The sequence below is a fragment of the Mandrillus leucophaeus genome, unplaced genomic scaffold (genome assembly GCF_000951045.1).
Source record: "Mandrillus leucophaeus isolate KB7577 unplaced genomic scaffold, Mleu.le_1.0 Scaffold106, whole genome shotgun sequence".
NCBI lineage: Eukaryota > Metazoa > Chordata > Mammalia > Primates > Cercopithecidae > Mandrillus > Mandrillus leucophaeus.
In genome coordinates, this window is record NW_012098765.1 from 626925 (window position 1) to 639463 (window position 12539).

The following is a 12539-nucleotide window of genomic DNA, read 5'->3' on the forward strand; positions in this document are numbered from 1 at the left end:
CACACATCCCGCATCTGAGCGGGACTCACTCATTGCCACCACCCTATTCCAGTCCACCATCCCTGCTGCCCCTCTTGTCCCTCCAGTCCATTCTCCACAGCACAACTAAGTGACCTCTTAAATTTTTTGAGATGGAGTCTCGCTCTGTCGCCGAGGTTGGAGTACAGTGGCGCAATCTGAGTGCACTGCAACCTCTGCCTCCCGGGTTCAAGCAATTCTCCTGCCTCAGCCTCCCAAGTAGCTGGGACTACAGGTGTGAGCCACCACGCCCGGCTAATTTTTGTATTTTTAGTAGACACGGGGTTTCACCATATTGGCCAGGCTGGTCTCGAACTCCTGACCTTGTGATCAGCCCGCCTTGGCCTCCCAAAGTGCTGGGATTATAGGCATGAGCCACCGCACCCAGCCCTCTTAAATTCTGAAATAGGTACATCGGATCCTGTCACTCCCCTTCATCAAACCATCCAACAGCTTCCCGTTGCCCTGAGGATAAAACCCAAAACCCTGTGTGGGGTCCACAAGGCCCTGGGTGATCCAGCCCCTGCCTGTCCCCAGTCTCATCTCCTCACACTTGATCTGGGTCACACTTGCCAGTTTTCCAGTCCTTCCAATAAAACAAGCCTGCTCCCACCCCAGGGCCTCTGCCTTCACTTCCCGAAGCTCTTCCCGTGGCTGGTTCTTCTCAGGCATTCTCAGTCTAGCTTCTCTGAATGTCCAGCCGACTTCACCCCGTCATCCCTCACTGCCACGTCCTCTGGAGGCCTCACGGCACTTCTCCCTCTCTGAAACCATGTTACTCGTGTGTGCACATGTGCAAGTGTTCATGTGTGTGTGCATGTGGGGTGTGTGCGTGTGAACTGATTGTCTCCCTTCACTAGAACCTAAGTACCATGAGATCAGGGAACCTCGTCTCTCCGTTCCTGCTTTGCCCCATGCCTATGACAGTGCCTGACAGAGTAGGTACTCAATAAATAGCTGCTGAATGCAGAACAAAGGAGGCCCCGTCGGGGCACCCCTGAGGGAAGGGAGCCAGTGGTCTCCAAGGAGACAGTGTCCAGGGCCCCCCAGGTGAAGGGACCCCAAGTCCAGGGTGGCCCCATTGGGTGACCCAGCTGCTGTGGATGAGGACCCTTGGCATGTCAGAGGGACATGCTGGTGAGGTTGTCCTGGCTCAACAGTCCCTTCCGGCCCACACCAGCCCCATGCCCACTGCCCCCAGCAACCCCGCCACCCCCACAGTACTCATGCAGCCTGTGCCGCAGTGTGACGAGGGCTGACCCCAGGCAGGCGCCGTTGGGTGCATGGGGCCCGCCAGGCAGCTGGAGCAGCAGGGTGGCCACGCCGGCCATGCCATCTTCTGTGGGCTCGAGGGTGATGGGCCCAGCTCGCAGCCCAGCAGTGGTGGCAGGGATGGCTGGCGGGCAGCAGCCCCCTCCCATGGGTCCCCAGGGACCACCGGCCCCTGTCAGCAGCAGGGGTGCCAGGAAGGGCTCAGAGCGGCGGAAGGCGGGTGGTGGGAGCCCAGCTGGCTTCCAGACGGGGGCCAGGGCAGTAGGGTCAGGTGGGAAGCAGACAGTGACCTTGGCGAAGGGGCGGCTGGCCATCTTGGTCATCTCCTGCAAGTGCCGGCGTTGCTCCTGCCGCTGATCCAGAGCCTGTTTGGCCTTCCAGAGGAGCACACAGAGTGAGAGGAAGAGGAAGAAGCAGGAGAAGAAGACGGAGAAGAAGACAAACAGGTCGATGTGGGCCTGGTCCTGCCGGAAGAAGAGCAGACCCTGCGAGTCGGCTGAGCCGTTGGCGCTGGGCCCACTTGGGTCTCCCACACCCAGCAGCAGCAGGTAGAAGCGGCTCGACTTGAGGGCATGGTGCTCGTGCGGGTAGGTGATGACCAGCCGGTCCCGCACACTGTGGACCACCAGCACTGCCGACGGCTCCGTCACTGTCACGTAGGTAATCAGGCCCTGCGGCCACACCTCCCGTACCCGTGGCTCTGCTGGGGCGCCCGGTTCACTGCTGGCTCCTGCTCCTCCTGGATCCCCGGCCCCCCGGGGCCCACCATCTGCAAGGGGTGGCGGAGGTGGTGGGGGTTGGGATGCCTGGATGTGTACTGTATGGACGCCAGTGTCAGGGGCCACACGGACCACGAAGGTGTCATAGGAGGTGGAGACATAGAGGTCCACGGCCCCAAAGGTCACGTCCAGCGTCAGGCGGATGTCCACGTTGGTGAATTTGGGCTGCACACCAAAGAGGACAGTGCGGCCAGGGCCTAGTGCCCGGCGCTTGGGCTCATGGAAGCAGTTGGTCTGCGACGTGGGGTCCAGGCAGCACTCCTGCTCCACTGAGATGAGGCGGTAGCACTGCTGGCCGCCCAGCGGGTTCCCATGGAATGATTCTCGGCACTTAGCACACTGCGGGCAGGGTTAGAGGCGGTGGCCATCAGGGCTGAGCACGGTGCCAGCCTGTCCCCCAAGCAGCAGTGACGAATACTCTATACCTACTGCTAAGTAGCCATTGTCCTGGGCCTCACCCCCACTGCCCCAGTCACTTCCCTGTGACCCCCGGACCTTCTCTGCCACAGTGTAGACCTTGCCAGGACCTGACACTCCAGCACTGCTGCCCCTGGTGTCACCCTAGTGACCTGAGCACCCTGATACTGAGGCCTCTGGCACTCTGAGGCACAGCAACAAAGAACACTGCTGCATTCCGGCTCTACCTCCTTGCTAGCTGTGTGGCCTTGGACTAGTGACTTAACCTCACTGAGCCTGAGCACACAGACTTAACCCATGAGCTCTGCACATAGGGAGTAACCATGGCTTGCTCACAGGACCGCTGAGATCATGTGCATGGCACTTGGCGCAGGGTCAGCCAGCCTCGCCCACCTGCCTGGATGCTTCTATACTGTGCCAGGGGTCCTCCCACCCCGGGGCCTTTGCACTGATGGACCCTCTGCCTGCATGGTTCTCCTCTCACGTGCCAGCTTGTGGGGCCCCCTTGCCTCCCTCAGGTCTTTGCTCAAGAGCCTCCTTCTCACCTAGGCCTTCCCTGGCCACTGTGTCCTGTGTCTACCATTCCCACTCCCCAACAGCCCTAGCCCCTGCTTTCTACTTAACTTTCCTTAGAGCTCATCACTGCCTAACACATGAGCATCTGACTTGTTTGTTCATTTCTGGATGCCTCCATGAGAATACAAACTCCTAAAAACAGAATATTTGCCTGCTTTGTTCCCTACTGTGTCCCCAGCAACCCACACAGTGCTTGCCATATACTAGGTGCTCAATGACTGTGTGCTGAATGAATGTGTGGCTGGATGGATAACGGCTATGATTCCTGTGGCTTAGTGGAAACCACTCAAGTTCTGAGATCAGATCAGGGTCACTCCAGGCTCCAAGCCTAACTGACCACCTGATCTGAGATGATACTTCTTTTTTTTTTTTTTTCTTTCTGAGACAGAGTCTTGCTCTGTTGCCCAGGCAGGAGTGCAGTGGTGTGATCCTGGCTCACTGCAACCTCTGCCTCCCACGTTCAAGCGATTCTCCTGCCTCAGCCTCCCGAGTAGCTGGGATTACAGGTGCCTGCCACCACGCCCAACTGATTTTTGTATTTTTAGTAGAGAAGGGGTTTCATCATGTTGGCCAGGCTGGTCTCGAACTCCTGACCTCAAGTGATCTGCCTGCCTCAGCCTCTCAAAGTGCTGGCATGAGTCACTGTGCCCAGCTAGGACATTTGATGTCTCTGAATCTGTCTTCCTCTTAAGTCTGTACCCCACTGAGGCCCCAGCACAGTCTTGCAAAGTCTTTCACATCTATGCTGTCACCACTGTCTACACAGCACAGCATCCAGCTCTGTGGCAGGTGCTCCTGGCATTCTAGTTATTACTGCTATCACTACTAGAACCAAGAGAAAACAGGCGCAGTGACTCATGCCTGTAATCCCACTGCTTCGGGAGGCTGAGGCAGGAGTGCCGCTTGTGCCCAGGAGTTCGAGACCAGTCTGGGCAACACAGTAAGACCCCCATCTTTAAAAAAAAAAATTTAAATTAGCCAGGCATGGTGGTGTGTGCCTATAGTTACAGTTCCTCAGGAGGGTGAGGCAGGAGGATCACTTGAGCTCAGGAGTTCAAGGCTGCAGTGAACTATGATTGCACCATTATACTCTAGCCTGGGTGACAGAGTAAGCCCAGTATCAAAAAAAAAAACAAAAAAAAAACCAAAAGCCTGACCAGGCACGGTGGGTCATGCCTATAATCCCAACACTTTGAGAAGCCAAGGTGAGTGGATTGCTTGAGCTCAGGAGTTCAAGACTAGCCTGGGCAACATGGTTAAAACCCCATCTCTAAAAAAAAAAAAATTAGCCAGGTATGATAGCGCAATGCTTGTAGTTCCAGCTACTCAGGAGGCCGAGGTGGGAGAATGACGGAAACCGGGGAGGCAGAGGTTGCAGTGAGCCGAGATCGCACCACCGCACTCCAGCCTGGGTGAAAGAGCCAGACCCTATCTCAAAAATAAATACATTAAAAAAAAGAACCGGCCAGGCGCAGTGACTCACGCCTGTGATCCCAGCACTTTGGAAGGCTAAGGTGGGCAGATCATAAGGTTAAGAGATTGAGACCATCCTGGCCAACATGGTGAAACTCTGTCTCTACTAAAAATACAAAAATTAGCCAGGCGTGGTGGTGCGCCTGTAGTCCCAGCTACTCAGAAGGCTGAGGCAGGAGAATCCCTTGAATCTGGGAGGCGGAGGTTGCAGCAAGCCGAGATCGCGCCACTGCACTCCAGCCTGGTGACAGAGTAAGACTCCGTCTCAAAAAAAAAAAAAAAAAAAAAACAAGAAAAACTACTACTTCTGAGCAGCCAACAGACCTGGTAGAGGAGGAGGTCTGATTTAATCTCTGAGACTCCCTGGTAAAAGCCAATAGGCCTCTCCCTTATCAAGAAGGCAGAAACTCTGGGCTGGGTGTGGTGACTCACGTCTGTAATCCTAGCACTTTGGGAGGCCAAGGTGGGCGGATTGCCTGAGCTCAGAAGTTTGAGACTAGCCTGGGCAACATGGTGAAACCCCATCTCTACTCAAATGTAGAAAATCAGCCAGGCATGGTGGCACATGCCTGTAGTCCCAGCCACTCAGGAAGCTGAGGCAGGAAAATCCCTTGAACCCAGGAAGTGGAGGTTGCCGCAAGCAAAGATCACACCACTGCACTCCAGCCTGGGCAACAGAGCAAGACTCTATGTCCAAAAACATTAAATTAAATTACAAATTAAAAAAATAAAATGTAAAAGGAGAAATTCTGGCCCAAGATAGAAACGTTAGGGGTCAGTAAGGCTTGTAAAACTGTTGCCATTTGGGGTGAGGTTGCATCTTTGCAGCTATTATGCTTCCATAGATGGGCAAGGGAGACTGAGAGCAAGGGACTTTCTCATCCCTCTGGGACTGGAGAGAGAAGACGGCTGGGTGAGGTGGCGGGAACTGTACTCTGAGGAGGGAGCCTGGGACATTATAGAGGCAAGTCTGGAACACAGCAGCCACCCAGGTGGCCAGTGCAGGCGCTCCAGGAGCCTCTGTGCAGAAGAAAAAGGGAAATGCACTCCAGGGGAATTTGAATCTGGGTATTAAATGATATGAGATCTCTGCTAGCCTCAGTTCATCAGAGGGGGTCTGCCAACTGGGAAGAATCTGCCTGAAAATGAAGCCAATGCAGAGGAAAGCAGAGTCAAGATGCAGAGAGACTCCTGATGGCATTGTGTGAGTACCTGGATCCAGCCAGTCCTGAAGGCAGACCCCAGACCCTCAGTTCTTAGAGTCAATACATTTTCTTGTCTTCTGTTTTTTTTTTTCTTTCTTTTTTTTTTTTTTTTTTTGGAGACAGAGTCTTGCTCTGTCACCCAGGCTGGAGTGCAGATCCTCCCACTTCCACCTCCCAAGTAGCTGGGACCACAGATGTGCACCACCATGCCAGGCTAATTTTTAAATTTTTTTCAGAGATGGGGTCTCACTATGTGGCCCAGACTGGTCTTGAACTCCTGGGCTCAAGTGATCCTCCCACCTCAGCCTCCCAAAGTTCTGGGATTACAGGCATGAGCAACCATGCCCAGCCCATTTTCTTTTTTCGGTGCAGCTACCATGAGATAGATTTTCTGGCATGTGCCACCTTTAGCTGTGACTACTTGTAATGGAGACTGTCTCCCAACCAGTCTGAGAGTCCCCCAGAGGCTCATATCTGGGTCCCCAGCATCACCGCCCAGGGCCTATAACTGAATGGGGCTCAGGAACAGTCTGTCAAGCTGCCCTTGATCCCAAAACCACTGATTCAGAACCATGTTGTCAGTCCTGCCCGAGCCTGGCTACCTCATCCCAGCCCTGACCTCTACAAGGTGTAAGGCCCTTGGCCTATCACTCGCTTCTGCAGCCGCACCTGGTACTTGTAGCAGTCTCGACGGTCACTGGGGGAGCTGCCCTGGCATGTGCCTGTCTCTGTGTTGTTCTGACACGGACAGCCCGTCCCATCCTGCTCGTTACATGTGTCCGCGTGGCCGTTACACTGGCATCTGGGGAAGAAGTTGAGGGTTACGGAGCCCCCATGGCCTGCAGCGGTCCAGGATGGACACCCTCTATGTGAGCTCAACTCTGTGCAACAGGCCAGAAGAGGAAACTGAGGTTCACAGAGGTCAAGCTGTTTGCCCAAGGCCACAAAGCAGTTAAATTGCCATTGGGATTGGAACCCAAGTTGCACAGACTCCAGCACTCACTGAACACCCAGAAAGAAGGAGATGGAAAGGGGAGGTTGTTCCAAGGCCTCTGCCCTCAGCCGTCCCATCTTGTTCTCGATCGGGCCGCTCTGTGGCCTGCACTTCAGCACTAGCCTTGGAGGTAGGCAGTGGCATCACATTCCAGTTCCTTCCCTACCCCGAACTTAGCCTGGGCACTCCCTGGGGATGTCATCCTCTCCTGACTAGGGGCAGAGGACTAAGGAGGGGGTCTGGCTCTAGAGTTACTCCCAGTGAGAAGGGCCGGATCTCCGGCACCCCCGTTCCTCTTACTTGGTGCACTTCCCGTCCAGGAGGAAGTAGCCCTGCAAGCAGCTCTCGCATTTCTCTCCATAGCTGTTATTCTGGCAGTTCACACACATGGCCTCGTCTTCACTAGGACCCTCTGTCACCCAGTTTTCAATCTGGCCAAGGAAGGACAGTGTGATCACAGAAAGGCATGGACCAGCCCACTCCTTCCCTCAGACCCAGGAGTCCAGGCTCCCACCCTCTCCTCCCTCAGACCCAGGAGTCCAGGCCCCAGCCCCTCTTCCCTCAGACCCAGGAGTCTAAGACTCCAGCCTCTATGCTCAGACCCAGGAATCCAGGCCTCCAGCCCCTCCTCCCTCAGACCCAAGGGTCCAGGTCTCCAGCCCCCTCCTCCCTCAGACCCAGGAGCTCCCCAGCCCCTCCTCCCTCAGACCCAGGCATCTGACCCCACTCTCTTTCACCTCCTCTGGGTCCAGTGAGTACTTCTGTGGCTCTCCCTTGGCCATTTCGAACTCCTTCTTGGAGATGCAGACGTGGCTATTTCCACGACAGAAGGTGTGGCAAGGCCGGCAGGTCCCGCCCCCGACAGCTGAACCCACAAACAGTGGGAGGCACTGCTCACAGTGGCTGCCCTGAGAACCGAGGACAGGGTGGTCAGATAGACTGGAGAGTCACCTGGGGTAGGAGGGCGTGAGGGGCACAGGGGCAGGTTCTGAGAGCCCATGGGAGGGCAGCAGAGGCTCGGCTACCTGGTTTGGACAATCCCAGCCTCCCTGGGATTTAGCCCCTGCCTTCCCTTGCACACCTGCAGCCCAAAGTCCTGAGTTCAAAAGCCCTTCCCTCCATTATCTCAAATCTTCCTCCACGTGCCTGTCCTTCTGGCCCAGCTCCCACTCCGTCCACTAGTCCAGGGCAGATCCTCTGGGATCCAAACCCAGGCAGCGTCCCCCAAGTCTCCACACATCTCCCTGGGACAAGGCTCTGGCTTATCTATTCCTGGCTTATCAGGGCTCAGAATGAGATGTGAGCTGCCTGAGTGTGGGAAGAAGGCAAGCAAGGGCCTGGGTCCCAGGGTCAGGGGTCTGAGGCCCCAGAAGGCCCACCTTGGTGTGGTTGCGGCAGAGCAGGCAGTGGTCGCGCGCCCCAACACCAGCACATTCACTGTGGCGGTTGCAGCGGCATTCTGTGGAGCAGTTGCGGCCCACAAAGCCAAAGTGGCAGCGGCAGTGGTCGGGCTCCACGCATGAGCCGTTCACGCAGCCCTGGGCGCACACAGGGCGGCAGAGCCCGGTCACACTGCAGGGGCAAAGTAGGGGTCAGGGCAGGTGGCCACCCTCCTCATGGCTCCATGGCCTAGCGCCCAACCCACTACCCCACCCTCTTCTCAACTGGCTGCTCATCCCTGCTCTGTCCCATTGCTATCTCCTCTTCAGGATCTAGCCCACCACCCGCTCCAGGTGTAGCCCACAACCCCTCTCCTCTTTTGAGGGTACCCTATTCTTTTTTTGATTTTTTTGTAGAGATGGGGTCTCCCTATGGGCTGGTCTCAAACTCCTGGCCTTAAGTGATCCACCTGCCTTGGCCTCCCAAAGTGCTGGTATTACAGGCATGAGTCACTGTGCCTGGCCACTGGAGTACCCTATGAAACTCATTCTTCCCTGCTCAGTCTCACCACACTTGCCCTTCCGGGATCAATCCCACTGCCTTCATGCCTCAAGCTTTCTTTTCTTCCATCCTGCTTGGCTCTAGGCCTCATCCATTACTGCTCCCACAGACTCTCCCACCCTAGCCTGTCTGGCCCCCGCGCCACCTGCAGCCTCACTTGTCCATGGTGTAGCCTGTCTTGCAGCTGCACTCATAGCCATGGGGCTGGTCGTGGCAATTCTGCGTCTCGTTGCAGTCGTGGTGCCCGTTTGCACACTCGTCCTCGGGGGGGCAGGACAGGAAGGCCCAGGAGGCCCCCGGACGCCCACACGTCAGTCCTAGCACCAGGGATATAGCGTTTTACCTGGACCTCTGTACCACCTGCCCCAGCCGCCTAGGCCCTCCCTCCTGCTTCCTCTGAGTCCCACCTCTGGGTCTGGCCCAGTACCCCCATGTTCACTGTATCAGACACCAGCCAAGGGCCAATCCCTCTCCCCCATGTCCAAAGCCCTCTCACCATCACGGGGGCCGCTGAGTCCACCCTCCATGCAGCGGCCGCCTCCATCCTGCCCCCCCCAGGCACACCAGCCGCAATGGGGGCGCTGCAGGCACGAGGCACACTGGGTTGCCTGAGCACAGCCCAGGGAGCAGCTCTCAGGTCCCCGGAGCAGCCGCCCACAGCCTCCGGCCATACATCGCAGTGGCAGGTAGGAAGGGCTCAGACACTGTATGGGGAAGGGAGGGGGATGGGGATGCAGGGAAGAGAGAGGTGGGGAAATAAGGTTAAACAAACACATTCTGGGTATCTTCCCAGACCACACCCTCTTTGAGGTCTCGCCCCTCCCTGGCCACAGACAGGTAGAGCAAAGTGGACACTAACTGGGGTCTTCAGGTTTTCCCTCTCAAGCATTTGTAACTACACCCCAAGGCTGGAAGTCGGGCTGGGGAGGATCTTGAAACTGGAAGGTTGCCTGGCCACAGTGGCTCACACCTGTAATCCCAATACTTTGCGAGGCTACAGTGGAAGGATCACTTGAGCCCAAGAGTTCCAGACCAGCCTGGGCAGCACAGTGAGACACCATCTCTACAAAAAATAAAAAATTAGCTGGGCATGAAGGCACACACCTATAGACCCAGCTACTTGGGGGGCTGAGGTGGAAGGATTTTTTGGGCCCGGGAGGTTGAGGCTGCAATGAGTCGTGACTGCACCACTGCACTCCAGTCTGGACAACAGAGTAAGACCCTGTCTCAAAAAAACAAAATAAACTGGAAGATCACGTAGACTTGGGTTGAAGGGATTGTTTAGATAAGCAAATGATGATCAAAGAAAGAGGACGCAGACAGACAGGAAAAGAGCAGGCTGCAGAAAGAGACAGAGATGAGAACCACGTGCCCCAAAGACAGATGGAAAGGCAGCTGTCCAGGCTCTGTCTCCAGTTCCTCATGAGGCCCTGCTGTACTTTTTACCCTGGGTTCCAACAGGTACCATTGTATTGGTGGAGGGAGTTCCCCTCCTCACTAAGAGCGCTTCTGTTTCTTCCAGGTAAAGGAACAATGGCAACGATCCGAGAAACAGATAGAAAAGAGTATCAGGAGTAGGGTTGCAAACCAGTTTCTTAGAAAAATGTAATCCCAGCACTTTGGGAGGCTGAGGCGGGTGGATCATGAGGTCAGGAGATCGAGACCACCCTGGCTAACACGGTGAAACCCCATCTCTACTAAAAATAGAAAAAATTAGCCGGGTGTGGTGGCGGGTGCCTGTAGTCCCGGCTACACAGGAGGCTGAGGCAGGAGAATGGCGTGAACCCGGGAGGCAGAGCTTGCAGTGAGCCGAGATCGTGTCACTGCACTCCAGCCTGGGCGACACAGCGAGACTCATCTCAAAAAAAAAAAAAAAAAAAAAAAAAAAAAAAAAAAAAAAATGGGGCTGCTGAGGCAAAAAAAAAAAAAAAAAAAGGCTTCTCCCACCCCACACTGAGAAGCTGACGAGTCCTTGGTTAGGGGGTGGGTAGCAACTCACAAGCCATATTTATATGTCAGGACCCCAAAAATGTGCACAATGAGATTCAGGCTCTTGGGAACTTACCTCAGTGTATAATACAGGCATTTTATTTATTGCTTGGGCCATAAGTGAAGTATAAGAGGAAAGAGATTAATCTGGGCTGGCTGCCTGAAAGCACTTAAGAAAAGGCAAAGCAACCATGGAATCCTAAAATAGAAAACCCTGACTGCTGTGGCTGGAGCTCTGAGCCCACTGAGGGGCCTGCAAAGAGCTGAGACTTGCTGAACTGCCAGAGGCAAATTCTCTGCTGGGCTGGGCTTCCAGATCTAAATTTAGGACGCTTGTTGGCAGATGGTGGGACAATCTGGGAGGGGTAGAGCACCCTGAATCCTCAGTCCTGGACAGCACTTTCTGCTGTGATCTCCCTAGTGACCAAATGCAAAGATGCCCAACACCATACACTGCATTTCCTGAGTTCATGGAAAAGGTGTATGAACGTAAGTTCTGAGAGCAGGACTCTAGCTCGTCTGCTGACATTTCCCCCAGCCTAGCAAAGCGCCCAGCAGAAAGAAGGTGCTCAATGATAAATTCGCTGAAGAGAGGGAGGGTGGATGGGAGGAAGGAGGCAGACCAGAGAAGGGTGTCTTCGCTGCCTGCCCCAGACTCACAGGCCAAAGTCATTAAAAAGAACAATGCTGGGCCAGGCGGTGGCTCACACCTGTAATCCCAGCACTTTGGGAAGCCAAGGCAGGTGGATCAAAAGGCCAGGAGTTCGAGCCCAGCCTGGCCAATATGGTGACACCCGGTCTCTACTAAAAATACAAAAATTAGCCGGGTGTGGTGGCATGCGCCTGTAGTCCCAGCTACTCAGGAGGCTGAGGCAGGAGAATCACTCGAACTCGGGAGGTGGAGACTGCAGTGAGCTGAGATCACACCATTGCACTACAGCCTAGGCGACAGAGCGAGACTCCGTTACCAAAAAAAGAAAAAAAGAACAATGCTGGAAGGTTAGAATCAGGCAGCCCTTGAGCCAAATCACAACAGGTCTCACCTGTTATGTTTGATTTGTGTGGTGGAATCTAAGCCAACACTTCTTTTTTTTTTTTTTTAGACAGAGTTTTACTCTGTCACTGAGGCTGGAGTGCAGTGGCACAATCTCAGCTCACTGCAACCTCTGCCACCCAAGTTCAAGCGACTCTCCTGCCTCAGCCTCCTGAGTAGCTGGGATTACATGCATGTGCCACCGCGCCTGGCTAATTTCTGTATTTTTAGTAGAGACAGGGTTTCACCATATTGGTCAGGCTGGTCTTGAACTCCTGACCTCATGATCCACCCCCCTTGGCCTCCCAAAGTGCTGGGATTACAGGCGTGAGCCACAGCGCCCAGACTAATTTTTTTTGTTTTGTTTTCTTTTGTTTTAGAGATGGGGTCTCGCTCTGTCACCTAGGCTGGAGTGCAGTGCCATAATCATGGCTCACTGCAGCCTCAACCTCCCAGGCACAAATGATCCTCCCACCTCAGCCTCCCAAGTAGCTGGGACTACAGACACACACCACCATACCTGGCTAATTTTTTTTTTTTTTTGTAGAGATGAGGGTTTTGCTATGTTGCCCAGGCAGATCTCGAACTCCTGGCCTCAAGCAATCAATCTGTCTCAGCTTCTTGAAGTGTTGAGATTACAGGCCTGAGCCACCACACCCAGCTAAGCCAGCACTTTAAAGCTATGAGGTTTCATAGAAGGTCTGGCAAAAGTCCCCTCTCACATTCACATACACCATCAACACTATGCTCGTCTGGCCCCTGTGAGCAGGCTGTGCTCTCCAATTCACTGGTCCCACCTCGTCCCCTTGCCTCCCTCCTGGCCACTCCCCAATCTCCTTAGC

The 12539-nt window shown here is 54.8% G+C and overlaps 1 protein-coding gene across 1 annotated transcript in view; it reads right to left on the minus strand.

The window, feature by feature from the left end:
- Window positions 1-210: 210 nt before the first annotated feature.
- The window catches only part of MEGF8 (multiple EGF-like-domains 8), a 57218-nt gene continuing 44889 nt past the window's right edge, over window positions 211-12539 (minus strand). The window contains 7 exon segments of the mRNA XM_011982851.1: window positions 211-2408; window positions 6410-6542; window positions 7035-7165; window positions 7472-7642; window positions 8114-8306; window positions 8833-8992; window positions 9172-9379. Coding sequence (XP_011838241.1) covers window positions 1140-2408; window positions 6410-6542; window positions 7035-7165; window positions 7472-7642; window positions 8114-8306; window positions 8833-8992; window positions 9172-9379 — 2265 coding nt within the window. The 3' untranslated portion in view covers window positions 211-1139.